The sequence below is a fragment of the Danio rerio genome, chromosome 15 (genome assembly GCF_052040795.2).
Source record: "Danio rerio strain M-AB ecotype USA chromosome 15, GRCz13ab, whole genome shotgun sequence".
Lineage (NCBI taxonomy): Eukaryota > Metazoa > Chordata > Actinopteri > Cypriniformes > Danionidae > Danio > Danio rerio.
This window is the reverse complement of record NC_141035.1, coordinates 969,280-988,320: the sequence shown is the minus strand read 5'-3', so window position 1 is coordinate 988,320 and position 19,041 is coordinate 969,280. Positions and strand designations below refer to the sequence as shown.

The following is a 19,041-nucleotide window of genomic DNA, read 5'->3' as shown; positions in this document are numbered from 1 at the left end:
TGTGTGTGTGTGTGTGTGTGTGTGTGTGTGTGGGTGGGCGGGCGGAAGTGGTGTGTGTGAGTGAGTGGGTGTGGTGTGTGTGTGTGTGTGTGGGGGGGGGGTGGAAGGGTGGATGTGGTGTGTGTGTGTGGGGGGGAGTGGGTGTGGGGGGGGGTGGAAGGGTGTGTGTGTGTGTGTGTGTGGGTGTGGTGTGTGTGTGTGTGGGTGGGTGGAAGTGGGTGTGTGTGGGGGGGGGGTGGAAGGGTGGGTGTGGTGTGTGTGTGGGTGGGTGGAAGTGGGTGTGGTGTGTGTGGGTGAGTGGGTGTGGTGTGTGTGGGGGTGGAAGGGTGGGTGTGGTGTGTGTTTGTGTGTGTGTGTGGTGTGTGTGTTTGGGTGTGTGTGTGTGTGTGGATGGGTGTGGTGTGGGTATGGTGTGTGTGTGTGGGTGGGGGTGGAAGGGTGGGTGTGGTGTGTGTGTGAGTGTGTGGTGTGTGTGTTTGGGTGTGGTGTGTGTGTGTGTGGGTGGGTTGGTGGGTGTGGTGTGGGTGTGGTGTGTGTGTGCGTGTGTGTGTGTGTGTGTGTGTGTGTGTGTGTGTGTGCGGGTGGGTGTGTGTGTGGGTGTGTGTGTGCGGGTGGGTGTGTGTGTGTGTGTGTGTGTGTGTGGTGTGTGTGTGTGGGTGGGTGTGTGTGTGGGTGAGTAGGTGTGGTGTGGTGTGGGTGTGGTGGGTGTGGTGTGTGTGTGTGTGTGTGTGTGTGTGTTTGTGTGCGGGTGTGTGTGTGTGTGTGTTTGTGGGTGCGGGTGGGTGTGTGTGTGCGGGTGTGTGTGTGTGTTTGTGTGTTTGTGGGTGTTTCTATGGATAAAACCAAAGTAATTTTAATTTATTTTATGTTTTGCCAAGAAGAAATTAGGTAGAGACTCTTGTTCACCCAAAAATTTTAATTCTGTCATCAGTTACTCTCATTTCGTTCAAAGAAAATCTTTTTTTTTCTTCTGTTTAACAAGAAGATCGACTTTTCTGGTTGCTGCGATATATTGACTTATAGTCATGTTCACAGACATCCCAAATCTATATAAGTGCAATTGGGTGTCATGGTGGCGCAGTGGGTAGCATGATCGCCTCACAGCAAGAAGGTCAGTGGTTCGAGCCTCGGCTGGGTCAGCATTTCTGTGTGAAGTTTGCTTGCTCTCCCGGTGTTCGCATGGGTTTCCCTCAAGTCCAAAGACGTGGTATAGAGGTATTGGGTAAGCTAAATTATCTGTAGTGTATGTGTGTGAATGAGTGTTTCCCAGTGATGGGTTGCAGCTGGAAGGGCATCTGCGTAAAACATATGCTGGATAAGTTGGCGGTTCATTCCGTTGGGGAGACCCAGATTTATAGAAAGACAAAGCTGAAAAGAAAATAAAAAAGTGCAATTTGTACAGCATCAATTGGGTCTTCACCACAAAAAAATTAAATATAAAATTGATTTGACATTTTTAAAATGTCTAAAAGTTTATTTTATAAATGGTCATGTGACTTCTTCAGTGCATGAAGTGATGATAACGTTCTACATTATGTTCTTTCGGTTAAATCAGAGCGTACTCTGGATATTAAGGTTTTTATTTAGGATTTCCAGCGTGTGAACAATATTTGCTTAATTTAATATACGGAAACGTTTAGTTGTTTTGAACGGGACTTTTATCTCGAAGTGGCGTTATGACGTCACAAACCGGCGCCGCGCTGTTTTCCATCTGTGTTTCGGCTGGAGAGAGGTTTGTGTTTGAGGGTTTTATCGAGCTGATTTATTCACCTTATTCTTTGCTGACGAGCGGGCGCAGCCATTTAAATCTTTTTGGCTCGAGACTTCTGGTCTCATTCACTTCCATTCATTTTTTAGACATTAAAAACTGCTCGTTTCGCTGTTTGATGTTGCAAACTGATATTTCCTTATTATGTTATTCTACTTGGTCTGTATAGTCATGCAAACACTTGTTTGTAGAGCAAGTAGTTCGACCGTTTTCTGCCGTTTATTATTCCTAGTCATTTCTCCCATAGACGACTGAATCGGACGTTATATCGTTAAAACAGGCGCACTTCCGCATTTTAGAATAAGGTCAATACAATATAAAGAAAAATGTTGATCAGTAAAGCGCATGTCTGATTGACTAACACTATACACGTCTTATTTCGCTCCCCATATCGTGAATCAGTTAAATATGAACGTAAATGTGGTCAGCTTTAAAACTCCGAGTCAGTATAGCATTATATATATATATATATATATATATATATATATATATATATATATATATATATATATATATATGAGCAATATCACACGAGTAGCAGTGCGATATGGCTGTATATCGCACTGCTAGGAGTGTGATATTGCATTTATACAACAGTTTGACGACATAATTGTGTATATAAAAACAATATCAAACATGGAGAGTCTCAAAAACCCTTTTGTATGAGGAACTACTTCCGCATTGGATTCAAATCATAAGCTGACAGTTAAACAGCTGAGCGTGCATCTTTTAAACTTTAGATCTGTAGTGTCTGCTTTTTGCTGGCTGTATGTGTGCGGAGTAATACACAAAGGGTAAAGAGGCTGTAGGAGTTGTGATATTGCAGAATATCTCACGGCTTTCAGCCAATCAGATTTGAGAACCAGACAGAACTGTTGTATAAATATATATATATATATATATATATATATATATATATATATATATATATATATGTGTGTGTGTGTGTAACATTATAGTCCGGTTCCCTGCTCGCTGATCTCTGTTGTATTTCAAAAAGCAGATAAAAATGTTAACATAAACACGTCATAATGACAATCTTCACAATCAGCATGCTGATGTTTTCATCATGTAAGTGCAATCAGTTAAATATAATCTACAAGTTACTGAAGTAATATTCATTTTATTAAGTTATCCTTTAATAATGTGGGGCTTTTGTTTTTTAGTCGGGCGATTTAACAAATTTTATTTACCTTTGACTCCCTCACTAGTGTGCTGAACTAGGAAGCTTTATAGATTTATAAAATTAGTAGTCAATGCATGACAAAACAAAAAAAAATCTGTGGTGATTACCTTGTTTACCACACTTTTACTATAATTTAGTGGAGTTTGCATGTTCTCCCCGTGTTGGCGTGGGTTTCCTTTGGGTGCTCTGGTTTCCTCCACAGTTCAAATGTATGCGCTATAGGGGAACTGATTAACTAAATTGGCTAAAGTTTGTGTGTGTGGGTGTTTCCCAGCACTGGGTTGTGGCTGAAAGGGCATCCGCTGTGTAAAAAATATGCTGGAATAGTTGGTGGGTTATTCTACGTTGGCCACAGTTAATAAATAAGTGGTTAAGCCAATGGAAAATGAATGTATATGCTCAAGTGCAGGGGTCACCAAACTTGTTCCTGGAGGGCCGGTGTCCTGCAGATCTTAGCTCCAACCCTAATCAAACACACCTGAACAAGCTACTCAAGCTAGGTATACTTGAAACACCCAGGCAGGTGTGTTGAGGCAAGTTGGAGCTAAACCCTGCATGGCACCGGCCCTCCAGGACCGAGATTGGTGACCCCTGATCTAGTGTATTGCAGTACACACTTTCAAACTGTTCTTAACCAAACACACCTGAATCAACCCATCAGGGCATTAAAAGAGACCCCAAAACCGTAAATGAATGGGCCAGATAAGGAGACATCCAAATTAAGTTCTGTTGGTGTGCCTCCAGGAACAGGATTGAGAAACGCTCCACGTGCCAGACTGGTATAAAGATGGCGTCCATTAAAGAGGAGAGTGAAGACGTGCAGATTGGAGGAACATTCACAGTCGAACATGAAGATCCTGAGGAACAAACAGGTTGGTTTTCATCCTCAAGCCTCCACTTACACATTTGAGCTTTATTTAAGATAATACTAACCTAAAACTATTACTATTCTACTATAGTGAGTACTCTAAAATATCTGAAAACACAAAGTAGGATTTGAATGACTGACTGTAACGAAGTCCTCTGAAAATGAACTCGTTTTAGTGTTGTCAAAATGACTCTCTTTGCTAACAATCCTACAAGGGGGTAAATACATTTGGTTATTTACCATTTTCACAATGACAGATCAGGCTTTTAAGAATGTACTCAAAAAATAAAAAGGGAAATACTGGTATCACACACACAAACACACACACACACACACACACACACACACATATATATATATATATATATATATATACATTAGGGATATCAATATAATATTGAACCGTACGGTACGACCTCCACGGTTCAGTACGCGCTTGTGAATTGTGGTTTTCTCGGTTTTGCATTTAAATAATTGATGTGCATTTTATATCTCCCCGAATTGACTGTGTGTGCCTGTAAGTCTATGAGCTGAGATGAGGAAACTCCTCCCCGCGAGTAAATATCCAATCACTATGCTCTAAAGTTAGGGGGCGCTTGACCATCACTCCACACTTTAACATGGCGAGCGGCGGTGAAGTGAGGCAACAGTACAGGAAAGCGCCGGTGTCTTTCTAATCTGCGGTTTGAGGACATTTCGATTTTGCCAGTGAGTATAATGGCAAAAAATAATAATAATAATAAAATTTAAAAAACGGTGAACAAAAAATAAGTGTGTGCAGGCATTGTTTTACACATATAACCATGACTGCACATCTGCAGCGCATCACCCAGCAAAATCACTGTCTGAAGCAGGAGAGCAGAGAAGGTGATAAAGTCCTCCAAATAGCCACAATCCCTCGCTGAATCCTTCAAGCAAACATACCCAACTGGTCCCGAGAGACACACAAAATAACAAAGGCAGTGCGGGTGATTACTGCTGAAGATTTGCGGCCGTTTTTGGTGATTGGAGATGTGGGCTTATGTCATCTTATAAAAGCACTCGATCCGCGTCAGACTACAGTCTCGCATTTATCCAGCAACGAGATAATGAAGATGGTTTATTTATGTTTACTGAAGTACAAACATGTTTATTTGAAATGGCCAATTTATCTTTATTATCTATATAATAAAAATAATTAATTTATATTATAAAAATGTATTATAAAAATGTATTATAAAAATAATTTATCTATAGTTTTTTTTCAGTGTCGGATTTTATGTGTTCCCCAGTTTGTACATGGGCTGCCAGCAGCTGTGAGATTTCAGTGTTCATTTTTTATACAATACTCTAGGAACTACTGTACTTTTTTTGAGTATTGCAATAAATTGATTAGATTTTTTTCTCCTTAACCTCTTACTGTTCATATTGCCTATAAAATAAAAAATAAAAAAACACGTGTCAAGCCATGAGAACCGAACCGAACACCGTGTAAAAAAACTGAGGTATGTATTGAACCGTGGGCTAACTGTGTTGTTGCATCCCTAATATATATATACACACACACACACACACACACACACACACACACACAGGGCTTGGACAATGAAACTGAAACACCTGGTTTTAGGCCATGTGACTGCCAAATGTCGTATGCACGGTCATTCTGCTTTTGCTACCAAAACCACTGCACTGGGTCAGTCCTGCTTGTCACCATGGTAGGTGATACACAGACCTGCACACAGGAATGAACGTTATAAAATCAAAGTTTGTTGTACGGTTGGCAGTTCACTTCTGTTATTTGGTACGAATGAATTCATATCAGAAGTGAACCATACCAGAGTTCCCTTGAACTCTACACCCAAACTCAGCTACGCTTCATGGGTGCACACCTGAGTTTAAAAGACACGTTCACACTAGCTAAACGTATCATACTTGTCAAGCGAACCGGGGCGCAGACCAAATGTGCTAGTGTGAAAGCACCCAAAGAATTGATTGGGGACTATGCTCTTGCTTAGAGCTGGGTGATTAATTTAAGAAGAAACATATTTATAATCTATTTATTCTATAGGTACATCTTCAAAACGTTCACCTTTATATGTAACCTAGCAGGTCCTACACCACCCAAACTGCTCTGAGCTGGGATCGAACTGGCGACCTTCCGCATGGGAGTCGGTTGCTCTAACAAGAAGGCTAAAGACCATGGCCTCTAGGCTCTGTTGCTAGAGCTCCTTTAGAGGTCAGAGGAGTGAGGTTTACCTGCACAGCACATCACCAGCTGGCCTCCGTTACACTCACCCACTAAACCTCACTCCCATCTGGGTCATGGCACCAATGTAACCCCGCCGGTTCTACGCCACCCAACCTGCTCTGAGCTGGGATCGAACCGGCGACCTTCCACATGGGAATCGGTTCCTCTAACAAGGAGGCTAAAGACCATGACCTCTAGCATCTGTCGCTAAAGCACCTTTAGAGGTCAGAGGAGTGAGGTTTACCTGCACAGCACTCACCAGCTGGCCTCCGTTACACTCACCCCCCTAAACCTTACTCCCAACCGGGTCACGGCACCAATGTAACCCCGCTGGTCCTACGCCACCCAACCTGCTCCAAGCTGGGATCGAACCGGCGACCTTCCGCATGGGAATCGGTTCCTCTAACAAGGAGGCTTAAGACCTCTAGGCTCTGTTGCTAGAGCACCTTTAGAGGTCAGAGGAGTGATGTTTACCTGCACCGCACTCACCATCTGGCCCCCGATACATATACACAAATATCTAACCCCAATAACAACTTAATAAAAACTGCAGACATTGCCAGACACATTGCTAAGTTGAAGCAGGTTGGAGCTGAACTCCGACAAGCTGAGTTTGACACTCCTGCTTTAGACATGAATGGCTGCTTTTGGTTCTTCGCTCGCTTTTAATGTTGGTCTCTTTTCATCCTAGGTCTGATAATGCCGAAAGAAGACAGAATGAGATTCGATCAGAGAGCAGACCTTCGAGTCAACACAAGCATTTACGCCAGAAAGAAGCCCTACACTTGTACTCAATGTGGAAAAGTTTTCGTGCAAAAGCGTTCTCTTAATGGCCACATAGGAATTCACACCGGAGAGAGGCCGTACACTTGCCCTCAGTGTGGAAAGGGTTTTTTATATAAGAATTCTCTCAGTATCCACACAAGAAATCACAGTAAAGACAAGCTTTTCACCTGCGGTCAGTGCGGAAAAGGATACAGTATAAAAGGAAACCTTGACATCCACATGAGATCTCACACTGAAGAGAAGCCGTACACCTGCCCTCACTGTGGAAAGAGTTTTGTTCGTAAAAACACTCTTCATGCCCACGTGAGAATCCACACTGGAGAAAAGCTTTTTGCTTGCCCTCAGTGTGAAAAGAGTTTCTCTCTTCAAGGACAGCTCAAAATCCACATGAGGATACACCTTGAAACAAAGCCTTACAGCTGCTCTCAGTGCGGGAGGAGCTTTTACGATAAAAAATCTCTCGATGTCCACACAAGGATTCACACTGGAGAGAAGCCTCACACTTGCCCTCAGTGTGGAAAGAGTTTCGTTCATAAGCATTCGCTCCGAATCCATTCAAGATTTCACAGTGGACAGAGGCTTCTATCGTGCCAGGAGTGTGGAAGATGTTTCAGTATAAAGGCAAACCTTAAAGCCCACATGAGAACTCACACCGGAGAGAAGCTGGTTACTTGCGGTCAGTGTGGAAAGAGTTTCGCCAATCAAAGCTACCTTACAACCCACATGAGGATTCACACCGGAGAGAGACCTTTCGTCTGCAAAGAGTGTGGAAAGGGTTTCCATAAACGAGGAAACCTCACAGCCCACATGAGGACTCACACCGGAGAGAAGCCTTACAGCTGCAAAATATGTGAAGAGACGTTCAGATCAACACAAACGCTTAAAGGTCACATGAGCGTTCACACGGCTGAGAAATCTTCTCGTGTGGTTAGTCTGGAAGGAGTTTCAGATGTAAACTTGCAAGTGATCTCTGATAATGGTTCTGTGGGGACGCTTCTGCACGTCTCTGAAGCAAGTAACCTCAGTGGTGATGTGCAACGTCATGTTGAGGAGACATCAGGCCTAGCAAGCTTAAAAGTGCACCAGAAATAAAGCTGTGTCTACAAATTGCTTGAGAAATTGTTACTGAGATTGACAGAATTCATTGAAATTCTCTCTTGAATCCATTTTGTAAAAGCTGATGGTGCTCTAGGCTAGTTTAAAGGGTCACGAAACACCAGAACACATGTGTTGAGCTGTTGACAGTGATATCTATGTCCCACCCTGCTATAAACACTATTAGGACACCTATATCTCACTAAAAAGTGTAAATTGGTTGTTTTTGCGTTATTTCAAGTAAATTCGTACTTCCGGTTTGAAACGAATTTTTGAAGCTGCGTCACGGTCATGAGATAATAGCGTGTATTCCAGCGTGCAGACTGGACGTCTGTGCCAGAGTGTGTCTTATTACGTCTTACAGTGTGCTGCATTAATGCATGAGTAAGGCTTGATTCAAACCAATCAGCGCGCTCTATTGTGCAACTTCATTAATATTCATTACTGTCACAGTGTTTAGACGACAGAGACGCCACGTTGTATTGGCAAAACAAGCGTGAAGTGTTGCTTTTATAGTTTGCTGCAGTGAAGTTTTGTTTTCATTTTCTCTCTGTGAGAGCACAGCTGGAGTCACGTGTGGATTAACAGTGTACGCGACGCTCGACAACAATAACTTACGTGTCTAAGGAGGATTATTGTTTACCTGAGAGCTGTTCTCATCTGCAAACGCTGAGATCCGGATTCGCTTGTAGTCTCCTCTTAATAAAGACGCGGCTCTAGTTGCTGCTGATTGTCCTGTCTCTACAGATTTGGTAAGTGAGCGACCAGTGCTCTTTGTTTATTCAGTTTGTTCGTATCTAACAAACTATTGCACCGAGTGTAAACATGTTAGCACCACAACCAAACTTTAACCTCGTGTAGGGTTTTCACCACATTTTGTGACCGGAATAACACACGCGGCTTTCTGACGCTACCTGCCGTGTGCATGTAAGTTTCTGGGAAATGCGGAGGGTTTTTTTTTCTCTCATTCGCCGTGCGGTATCAAACATTGCATGAAAAATACACGCTTAGAGCAGCTCCTCGAATCAAATATCTCGTTTGTCGCGAGGGGCATGAATGAATTCCCTGAATGAAAGAGCCAAACTGCAGTTAAAGTCCACCATTTAATAATTTGGCAAATAATTTGACTACAGATGTCCATGTAGGTTAAACACCATCACTTTCTCCTGAATGTGTGTGTGTGTATTTTGACTGAAACTCGTGCGTGCCCAAATAGACACTCCCACACCATCCCACTTTTCTTCCTCCAACACTCCCCCCTAAACAGAGCTGGACACGCCCACTTTTCTGACTTTTTCCAAAGTAGAGGTGTGAAAACACCCTGCTGAAACGAGGGGGTTTCATGGCCCTTTAACAGCAGATGGCGCTCTAGGCTAGCGTTTAACAGCAGACGGCACTTCAGGCTAGTGCAGGAGTGTCCAAACTCTGTCCTGGAGGACCGGTGTCCTGCAAAGTTTAGTTCCAACCCCAATCAGACACGCATGGGCCAGATAATCAAGCTCTAAAGCTGCGGTCACACTGGGCTTTTCCTCCCATAGACTTCCATTCATTTGCACGCAAATGCGTCAGACAGGAAACAAAGGGTCATGCGTCAAACTTCGCAGGTTGCTGCAGTACAAAGTTCAAGCTTGGTGAAATCTGACCATGCGAAATCGCACCACTTGACTGCGTGAGACCAATTGAGGGTCAAAACATGACCTCTCTGGACAGAAATGTAATACATAGAGCAATCGCTCGCTTTTTTAAATGCCTAATAAGCTTATTAAATCCTGCCCCTTTTCGCAGCGCCACACGACAGAGTTTCGCACACACAAACTCAGCAAGTGTGAAAGCACCTTTACTAGGCTTTCTAGAAACATCCATGTAGGTGTGTTGAGGTAAGTTGGAGCTGAAATCTGCAGGACACCGGCCCTCCAGGACTGAGTTTGGACATCCCTGGGCCAGTGTTTACAGCAGATGGCACTCTAGGCTAGTGTTTAACAAATTTAAATTGTTTGTAAATAAATTAAAGACCCTGTCTAAAAGTCAGATTGGTAAAATGGTGTAATCTAACGACTATGTCTCTCTGGGAAAGCATGTACAAGGAGAAAAGCAGAGGAGGTAATGCTGAGCCCCGTGGCCCTCCACACTTGCATTCAATGAGTGCAGGGGAGAAAGTAGGTAATTAAGTAACTGTCATGTGCTAAAACTGAGATTGACTAAATATCAGAGGCAGTGTTAACTGATTTGGGTATTTTTTTATTTAATTTTGAGGGTAAAAATGCCTTGTTTGTTGCGGTTTGGGATCAGTGTGCTGTATTGAGGTGTTTCATTTAGTCATTGGTAACACTATTACGCAGGTGGCACAGATAGACAGTGAATAGTGGTCCAGGCCACCGGCTCCATCTTTTGCAGGTGTCAGAATAGTAACAAGTAAAGAAAAGATCGCCAAAAAGCCATCTTGGTAGGCCTGCTGCACTCTGTTAACATACTGTTTTGTTTTAAAACACTGATGTGATGTATGATTTACACGGTTATTTTGTCATTAATTTAAGTGTCCAGCACTCCACACTTTTGATTAAACAAGTGCATTATCGGGACTTTTCTGTTGTTTTGTGATTTTTGACCGGGACTTTTATCTTGGTTCAGAGCTATGACGTCACAAGTGCGCCGCGCTCCTGCAACTGCCACTCGGCTGGTCTGAAGAAAGGTTTGTGTTTTTTAACCGTTTAGGGAGACTGTGTCTAATGTTTATCTCCTTGTTTTATAAGTAAAGTGCATATGTATATGAAAAACACAAAACGTTTGTCATTTCGCGTCCATGGTTGCGAATTAGTTTATTATAAACACAAGTTTGGTCCGAGTCAAATTCACCTGGCAACTAAAATGCTCCACGGGTTGACTCGGTCGCTCGCTGACTTCACGTTCAGGTAAAAATAGAGTAGATGAAGGACAGGTGATCTTTCACTAAAGCGTACAGTTCGTTTAGAGTTCGTTATTGTTGTTTTGTAACCAGGCGATTTAAAGCTATTCAAACTCAAGCTGGCTTCCTCACTATTGAACTAGGAAGTAGATTGAGACGCACCCAGCTCTTTCAGAAACATTGTTATATATATATATATATATATATATATATATATATAAACACACACGGGATGGGCCATTTATATGGATACACCTTTATAAGATTAAACCTTGGACATTTCACAAGAAAAACAATTATGTGTTTGGTTCTTTCATGAGTTATTCACAAGCCCCCTCTTAAATACTAATCTGCCACAAACAGGACGTTTATATCAACAACCATTCCCATTTTATTAAGGTGTATCCATATAAATGTCCCACACTGTGTGTGTGTGTGTGTGTGTGTGTGTGTGTGTGTTTGTTAACATTATATATTTTCCAGAACAATAGGAGCTAGTTATAGGAGCAGAAAAATATCAATCTGTAAACATGTTTTGTCCTTTAAATCAGGAAAATAAGCATGCGTTATGGATGTGACAAAAAAAAGTCTGTGAGTTTACAATACACAACATACTTTGTTGAAATTCTGTGAATTAAACTGCACAAACCCAAAAGTGATGATAATCAAAAAAAAATGATAATCAAAAGGATAAGAGTCGACTCTCTATAAAACAAAAAAGAATGTAAAATTGCCAATTGTTTGACTTTGGTAAATCAAATACAAAGTTTGAAAACACTGACAGATGCATTTTTGAGTATTTCTTACCGAAAAGCTTACCGAAAAAACCCAGAAACAGTAAAAAAATTTTCATGGCAAGGTTGACATTTGCATGGATATGAGCAATTCCGTGCAAATGTCAACCTTGCTATGAAAAAATTGAGGTTTCACCAAAATACGTAATCGTTTTAAAGTTTTTTGTGTGCAAATGTTTTACAGTACTTCAGAAATACTCAAAAATATATCTATCAATGATTTCAAACTATTGTGTTTAATGTACCAAAGTCAAACAAGCAATTTCACATCTGTCACTTCAATACGGCACTTTTTCCTCATTAATACAAAAGTATTCAATTAAATAAAATCAATAATTTATGTTCTATAGTGAGCAACTCTTATCCTTTTAAATAGCATTATTTTTTGGGGTTTGTGCAGTTTAACTCACAGAATTTCTACAAAGTATGTTAGATACTGTAAACTCACAGACTTTTTTGTCACATCCATAATGCATGATTATTTTCCTCATTTAAAGTACAAAACATGTTTACAGATTGATATTTCTCTGCTCCTATAACTCTGTGGTCAGTTCTGGAAAATATAAACAGATGTTTTAATAAAATGGTAATTTATATACTTTCTACGGGAATTTAGGTTTTGAGTTTTTACTGCAAATGTCACATCCATAATGCTGGAATTGCTCATATATATATATATATATATATATATATATATATATATATATATATATATATATATATATATATATATATATTTATATATATTTATTTATTTATACAACAGTTTTGTCTGGTTCTCGAATCTGATTGGCTGAAAGCCGAGATATATTTAAGCAATATCAGCACCCGTACAGCCTCTTTACCTTTTGTGTATTACTCCGCCCACATACAGCCAGCAACAAGCAGACACTACAGATCTACAGTTTAAAAGATGCTTGCTCAGCTGTTTAACTGCCAGCTTGTGATTTGAATCCGGAAGAAAGTAGTTCCTCATACAAAAGGGTTTTTGAGACTCTCCATGTTTGATTTAGTTTTTATTTACACAATTATGCCGTCAAACTGTTGTATAAACGCAATATCACACTCGTAGCAGTGCGATATGGCTGTATATCAGCACTGGTGAGGGCACTAAGGCACGCACACCTCCCACCAGTGCCGATATACAGCCATATCGCACTGCTACTCTTGTGATATTACTCATATATATATATATATATATATATATATATATATATATATTTTTTTTTTTCAAAAATAGTAAATATCGGTTAATTCGTATTAAATTTATCTTTACTTTTTTGTTGAATATGGTCTAGTGTCCAAACCCAGAGAAACTCCTGCTGAAGCGACTGAGCTCAGACTGTTATAAAGATGGCGTTTATTAAAGAGGAGACTGAAGATATCAAGATTGAAGAAACATTCACAGTCAAACATGAAGATGCTGAGCAACAAACAGGTTGGTTTTCTTCTGTAAAGCTCCACTCACTCATTTCAGTCTAGCTCTACAGAAAGAGGGAATTGATAATTCAGGCATGGACTAAATAAACCTAAAATTTTGTAAAACTTCAACCAGACTTTAATCATTAAATATAAAACAGTGAAACTATTCACTTCCATTACCTAATTTGGTCTGCAAACAATGAAAACACATACAGGTGTAAAAACACCACCAGATTAAGAAAACCTCATCCATTTGATAACACACACACACACACACACACACATGCTGTAAATTATCACAACACAACTACAAAAACAGATGCAAACTAGCTCAGAGCAGAATGCTGATGTTTGACGGAGACTACATGAAGTCATCAGATGAATCTTGATCTTTTGGATGTTATTTGCTAAAAAATCTGTCATTTTACACATTAAAGGGCCATGAAACCCCCTCGTTTCAGCAGGGTGTTTTCACACCTCTACTTTGGAAAATGTCAGAAAAGTGGGCGTGTCCAGCTCTGTTTAGGGGGGAGTGTTGGAGGAAGAAAAGTGGGAGGGTGTGGGAGTGTCTATTTGGGCGCGCTGAGTTTCAGAGTCAAAACACACAACCACAGTGGACACTGTGACTGTGTTTACATGGACATCTGTAGTCGAATTATTTGCCAAATTTTTAAATGGTGGACTTTAACTGCAGTTTGGCTCTTTCATTCAGGGAATTCATTCATTTCCCTCGCGACAAACGAGATATTTGATTCGAGGAGCTGCTCTAAGCGTGTATTTTTCATGCAATGTTTGATGCCGCACGGCGAATGAGAGAAAAAAACCCTCCGCATTTCCTGGAAACTTAGATGCACACGGCAGGTAGCGTCAGAAAGCCGCGTGTGTTATTCCGGTCACAAAATCCAACACGAGGTTATAGTTTGGTTGTAACTGTTAGTGCTAACTTGTTTAAACTCGGTGCAATAGTTTGTTTGATACAAATAAAATACGAACTGAATAAACAAAGAGCACTGGTCGCTCACTTACCAAATCTGTAGAGACAGGACAATCACCAGCAACTAGAGCCGCGTCTTTATTAAGAGGAGACTACAAGCGAATCCGGATCTCAGCGTTTGCAGATGAGAACAGCTCTCAGGTAAACAATAATCCTCCTTAGACACGTAAGTTATTGTTGTCGAGCGTCGCGTACACTGTTAATCCACACGTGAGTCCAGCTGCGCTCTCACAGAGAGAAAATGAAAACAAAACTTCACTGCAGCAAACTATAAAAGCAACACTTCACGCTTGTTTCGCCAACACAACGTGGCGTCTCTGTCGTCTAAACACTGTGACTAATGAATATTAATGAAGTTGCACAATAGAGCGCGCTGATTGGTTTGAACCAAGCCTTACTCATGCATTAATGCAGCACACTGTAAGACGTAATAAGACTCACTCTGGCACAGACGTCCAGTCTGCACGCTGGAATACACGCTATTATCTCATGACCGTGACGCAGCTTCAAAAATTAGTTTCAAACCGGAAGTACGAATTTACTCGAAATAACGCAAAAACAACCAATTTACACTTTTTAGTGAAATATAGGTGTCCTGATAGTGTTTTTAGCAGTGTGGGACCACAGTGTGGTGTTTCGTGACCCTTTAAAAAAGGGTTATTATCACCAATAAAATACATCTTATAATATAATAAGTGTTATTATAAGCTGTCAACATGATAACATTAACCTATTTCTAAATGTCATGAGTTTGGCTCTCCTACTTCAGACAGAAATGTCAGATTAAGGACTTTGTTTTCTGTTTCCCAGTTGCCTTCAACAAGTGTTGAATTGTCTCTTTACCACAGATTTGATTGTGCCTAAGGAAGAGGCAGAAGAGAGCACCAGTGAAGAGAAAGAGAAGCCTCACATATGCAGCGAATGCGGAAGCAGTTTCACGAGTAAACTCTCCCTTTATCTCCACAGTAGGATTCACACCGGAGAGAAGCTCTTCACCTGTCAGGACTGTGGGAAGTGTTTCAGTCAGCAAGGAAACTTCATGTACCACGTAAAAACTCACACAGGAGAGAAGCCTTTCACCTGCCAGCAGTGTGGGAAGAGCTTCATTACTGAGGGAAACCTCAAAACCCACATGAAGACCCACGCCGGAGAAAAGCCCTTCACCTGTAAGGAGTGCGGGAAGAGTTTCTCTCAGCACGGACACTTCGTGTACCACATGAGGATTCACACCGGAGAGAAACCTTTCGCCTGCCAGCAGTGTGGGAAGAGTTTTAGCACAAACGGCCATCTTAAAGTCCACATGAGGTTTCACACCGGAGAGAAACCCTTCAGCTGTCAGCAGTGTGGAAAGAGTTTCACTGAAAACGCGAGCCTTAAAGCCCACATGAACGTCCACACCGGGGAGAAGCCGTACTCCTGCACTCAATGCGGGAAGAGTTTTCCTTATAAAAGATCGCTTTATTCCCATCAAGCGCTTCACATGGAGGAGAAGCCGTACTCCTGCTCCCAGTGCGAGAAGAGTTTCATTAACCAAGGAGACCTTAACAGGCACCTGAAGGTTCACACCGGAGAAAACCTTTACATTTGCAGTCTGTGTGGAGTGAGCGTCACCACCAAGCGAAACCTGGAGTGTCACATGAACGTTCACACTGATAAGAAGCCGTTCTCCTGCCTTCAGTGTGGAAAGAGCTTCAGGCACAGTGGATCACTAACTAGGCACAATAAGACTCACTCGTCTCCGCAATAAAACCAGGATGAGAGCTTACAGAAGTCGTGTAGAGTGGCGAACTGTTTGGAAAGAGCCTCAGAAATTAACTTTAGGCATCACATGAACATTTGCACGCTGTAAAAAATGCTTTTCTTGCTTAAGGCTGGTTCTGACGATCTGTGCTACCTCATCAGAATGTGCTTCGATAGCTTAATCTGTCATCTTTCATCTAGGAAAACAGGGTAAGCACATCTTGTCAGCTTTGGATGTCTATCAGAATGAACTACCACTCAAATAAACAAAGTAAATATAAAACTAGCGAAATAAAATAAAAATCAAGGCAGTGGTTCACTCTGATAAACTTTTGAAGCTGCTACGCCTTTTTCTACCTTCTTCAATCAGAGCCGGAGCTGAACTGCCGCTCTTGGCAAAGGACGATCACGCCGCCCTCAAATTGTAGAGAGGGGGTGTGTGTGAGGGGGGGGGGGTTCGGGTGTATGAGGTGCTGGGTCGCAGACATAACTGAGGGCGCAGGTGTTGAGGGAGGTGTCGCGGACATAACTGAGGGCGCAGGTGTTGAGGGAGGTGTTGCGGACGCCGTCCTTTCTATTCTTCCGCCCTAGGCGCGGATATAACTGAGGCGGCAGGGGCTGAGGGAGGTGTCACGGACATAACTGAGGGCGCAGGTGTTGAGGGAGGTGTTGCGGACGCCGTCCTTTCTATTCTGCCGCCCTAGGCACGGACATAACTGAGGCGGCAGGGGCTGAGGGAGGTGTCGTGGACATAACTGAGGGCGCTGGTGTTGAGGGAGGTGTTGCGGACGCCGTCCTTTCTATTCTGCCGCCCTAGGCGCGGACATAACTGAGGCGGCAGGGGCTGAGGGTGGTGTCGCGGACATGACTGAGGGCGCTGGTGTTCAGGGAGGTGTCACGGACGCCGTCCTTTCTATTCTGCCGCCGTAGGCGCGGATATAACTGAGGCGGCAGGGGCTGAGGGAGGTATCACAGACATAACTAAGGACGATGCGAGTGCTGAGGGAAGTGTCGCGGACGCCGGTCTCTATTCTGCTGCCCTAGGCAGTCGCCTAGGTCGCCTCTTTGGACGAGCCGATCCTGTGATCATAAGAGTTGTAGTTAATTTCGATAGATATTTGAAGCTGACAATATGTGCTAACCCTGTTTTGGTAGACATGACAGATTGAGCTACCAGGTCGTACATTCTGAGGAGGTAGCACAGATCGTCAGAACACCCAGTGGTCGTTGGATTTTGTTGGTCAGGCTAGTGTGCTTGGTGTTTTTCACTTGTCGCCTCTATTCTTTTTAACGTCAGCGCTTTCTGGGTCAAGGTGTAAATTAGGGTTGTCACTATACTGGAATTCGGTACCAATCGATAGTGAAACTTTAAAAACGTCCATTTCCCGCTAACATTTAAGTGCATTCTTAAACACTGCTGATTTGCCATTGTGCTCACACACTCAACAGAAATGACTGTGATTGGCCGTGAAGGTCATCAGTTGACCGAACTCACCACAGTTCACTGAGTGTAAACACAGATAGAGACAGCTGGAGCATTTTAGAGCCGTGATTCATCAGTGGATCACTTGTATGTCAGCTTATAGACAAACCAGCTGATCGAGGTGACTTCGAAACGCTCCAGCTCTCTGTATCTTTGTTTATAGTAGTGAGTTTGGTTGCTGTAAGGGCGACAGCACTACCTACTGCGCCACTGCGTCGCCATAATAATATTAATAATACAATATTAATGCTGAACCACTGAGATAGTTGGAGTTTTTCAGCTTGGGCTTGAACATGATATCCTCAACCACAATCCTCTGACAGTCAGTTTTGACAGCGCAATGAAACAACAGAAATAGTTTTGCATTATTGGCTTTACTTTTGTTCAATGTATTACACTTCAGTCATGAATACAATTCTCTTTAAATGAATTTAGCATGCATTTTGGAATTAAATTGAATGTTTAAATGTTTAATTATATGTTTAATTAAATGACAATACTTTTGTATTTTTTTCGTAACTTTTGTTTTGTGGCTAATTTGTATTGTCGCACTGGTGTTAGTATGATTTGCTCGTCCCCAATTGACCCCTTTTAAAAAAATGTACATTTTCATAAGAATGAAATCATATGAATTTGTACGAATTGACACTTTTCTGACGACTAACGTTAAATATTTAAGTTTGCTTGTGAAATCGAGCTGGTTTGTGAAATAGAACAAAATAAAAAGCATTTGCTTTTACTGAAACTGCGTCACATGACTAAAATGCATCATCGTTTCGAAAGCCTCCATTTTCACAACGCAACAACATTTCAGATTGATCCACTTTGGACGGGGTTTAAAAAAAGATATGCTTTTGCTACCTAAAACACTCAGTGTGCATGTAAAGCCAAAACGGAGAGTAAAATATGCACATTTAAACTGAAACACAGTAGTGTGGACATGACCTTTTTGTTTGTTTTTTTTGCATGCAAGTTGGAAAGTGATGCATTTTTATACTCTCTGTTTCTGTGTTTGGTTTAATCAGCAGCAAAACGCAAACACAATTGTTTATTATTTCACTTTATTATATTTGTAAGCTTTTACTGATGTTATAATGTTCTTATATAAATGTAATGTTACCATAATGTGATGTTATTTCAATACATTTTAAACTGTCAAATTCTTTTTGTTTCAGTGACCGAGGGCAGACTTAACCTACAAACTGAGAGATTGCAGGAATGTTTGATCAGTGGTGTACAGTAACACATTACAAATACTCAGACTACTGTAATTGAGTAGTTTGTCTCAGGAATTGTAATTTACAAGGTAGTTTTAAAGATGTGTACTTTTACTCTCTCTTGAGAGTACATGTTTAGTGCAGTATTGGTACATTTACTCCACTACTTTCCTTCAACCTGTAGTCACTACTGTATTATTTAAGAGTCACTAGCACTAGTGTGTATGGATGTTTCCCAGTGATGGGTTGCAGCTGGAGGGGCATCCGCTGCGTAAAACATATGCTGGATAAGTTGGCTGCTAATTCCACTGTGTTGACCCCAGATTAATAAAGGGACTAAGCCGAAAATAAAATGAATGATATACCAGTTGACAGGGTTCGTGTATAGTTTAGAGCAGTGGTTCTCAAACTTTTTTCACCAAGTACCACCTTAGAAAAAAAAAATGGTCTCTCCAAGTACCACCTTACGACGCTAATTTTTAACCAGTATTAAAAAATAGCATCGTAGGCCTAATTAAACAGCTACAGGTGTGCACAGTTTAAAAACGAAGCAGAT

At 41.6% G+C, this 19,041-nt stretch overlaps 1 protein-coding gene across 1 annotated transcript; it reads left to right on the top strand.

Annotated features, from left to right (window-relative positions):
- Positions 1 to 1,673: 1,673 nt before the first annotated feature.
- Positions 1,674 to 18,013, top strand: si:dkey-77f5.4. Its single transcript, XM_087283425.1, has 4 exons — positions 1,674 to 1,732; positions 3,699 to 3,826; positions 6,744 to 7,928; positions 14,894 to 18,013. Exons 1-4 carry the CDS (start codon positions 1,677 to 1,679, stop codon positions 15,790 to 15,792), a joined length of 2,268 nt encoding a protein of 755 aa, XP_087139551.1. The 5' UTR covers positions 1,674 to 1,676; the 3' UTR covers positions 15,793 to 18,013.
- Positions 18,014 to 19,041: the final 1,028 nt, after the last annotated feature.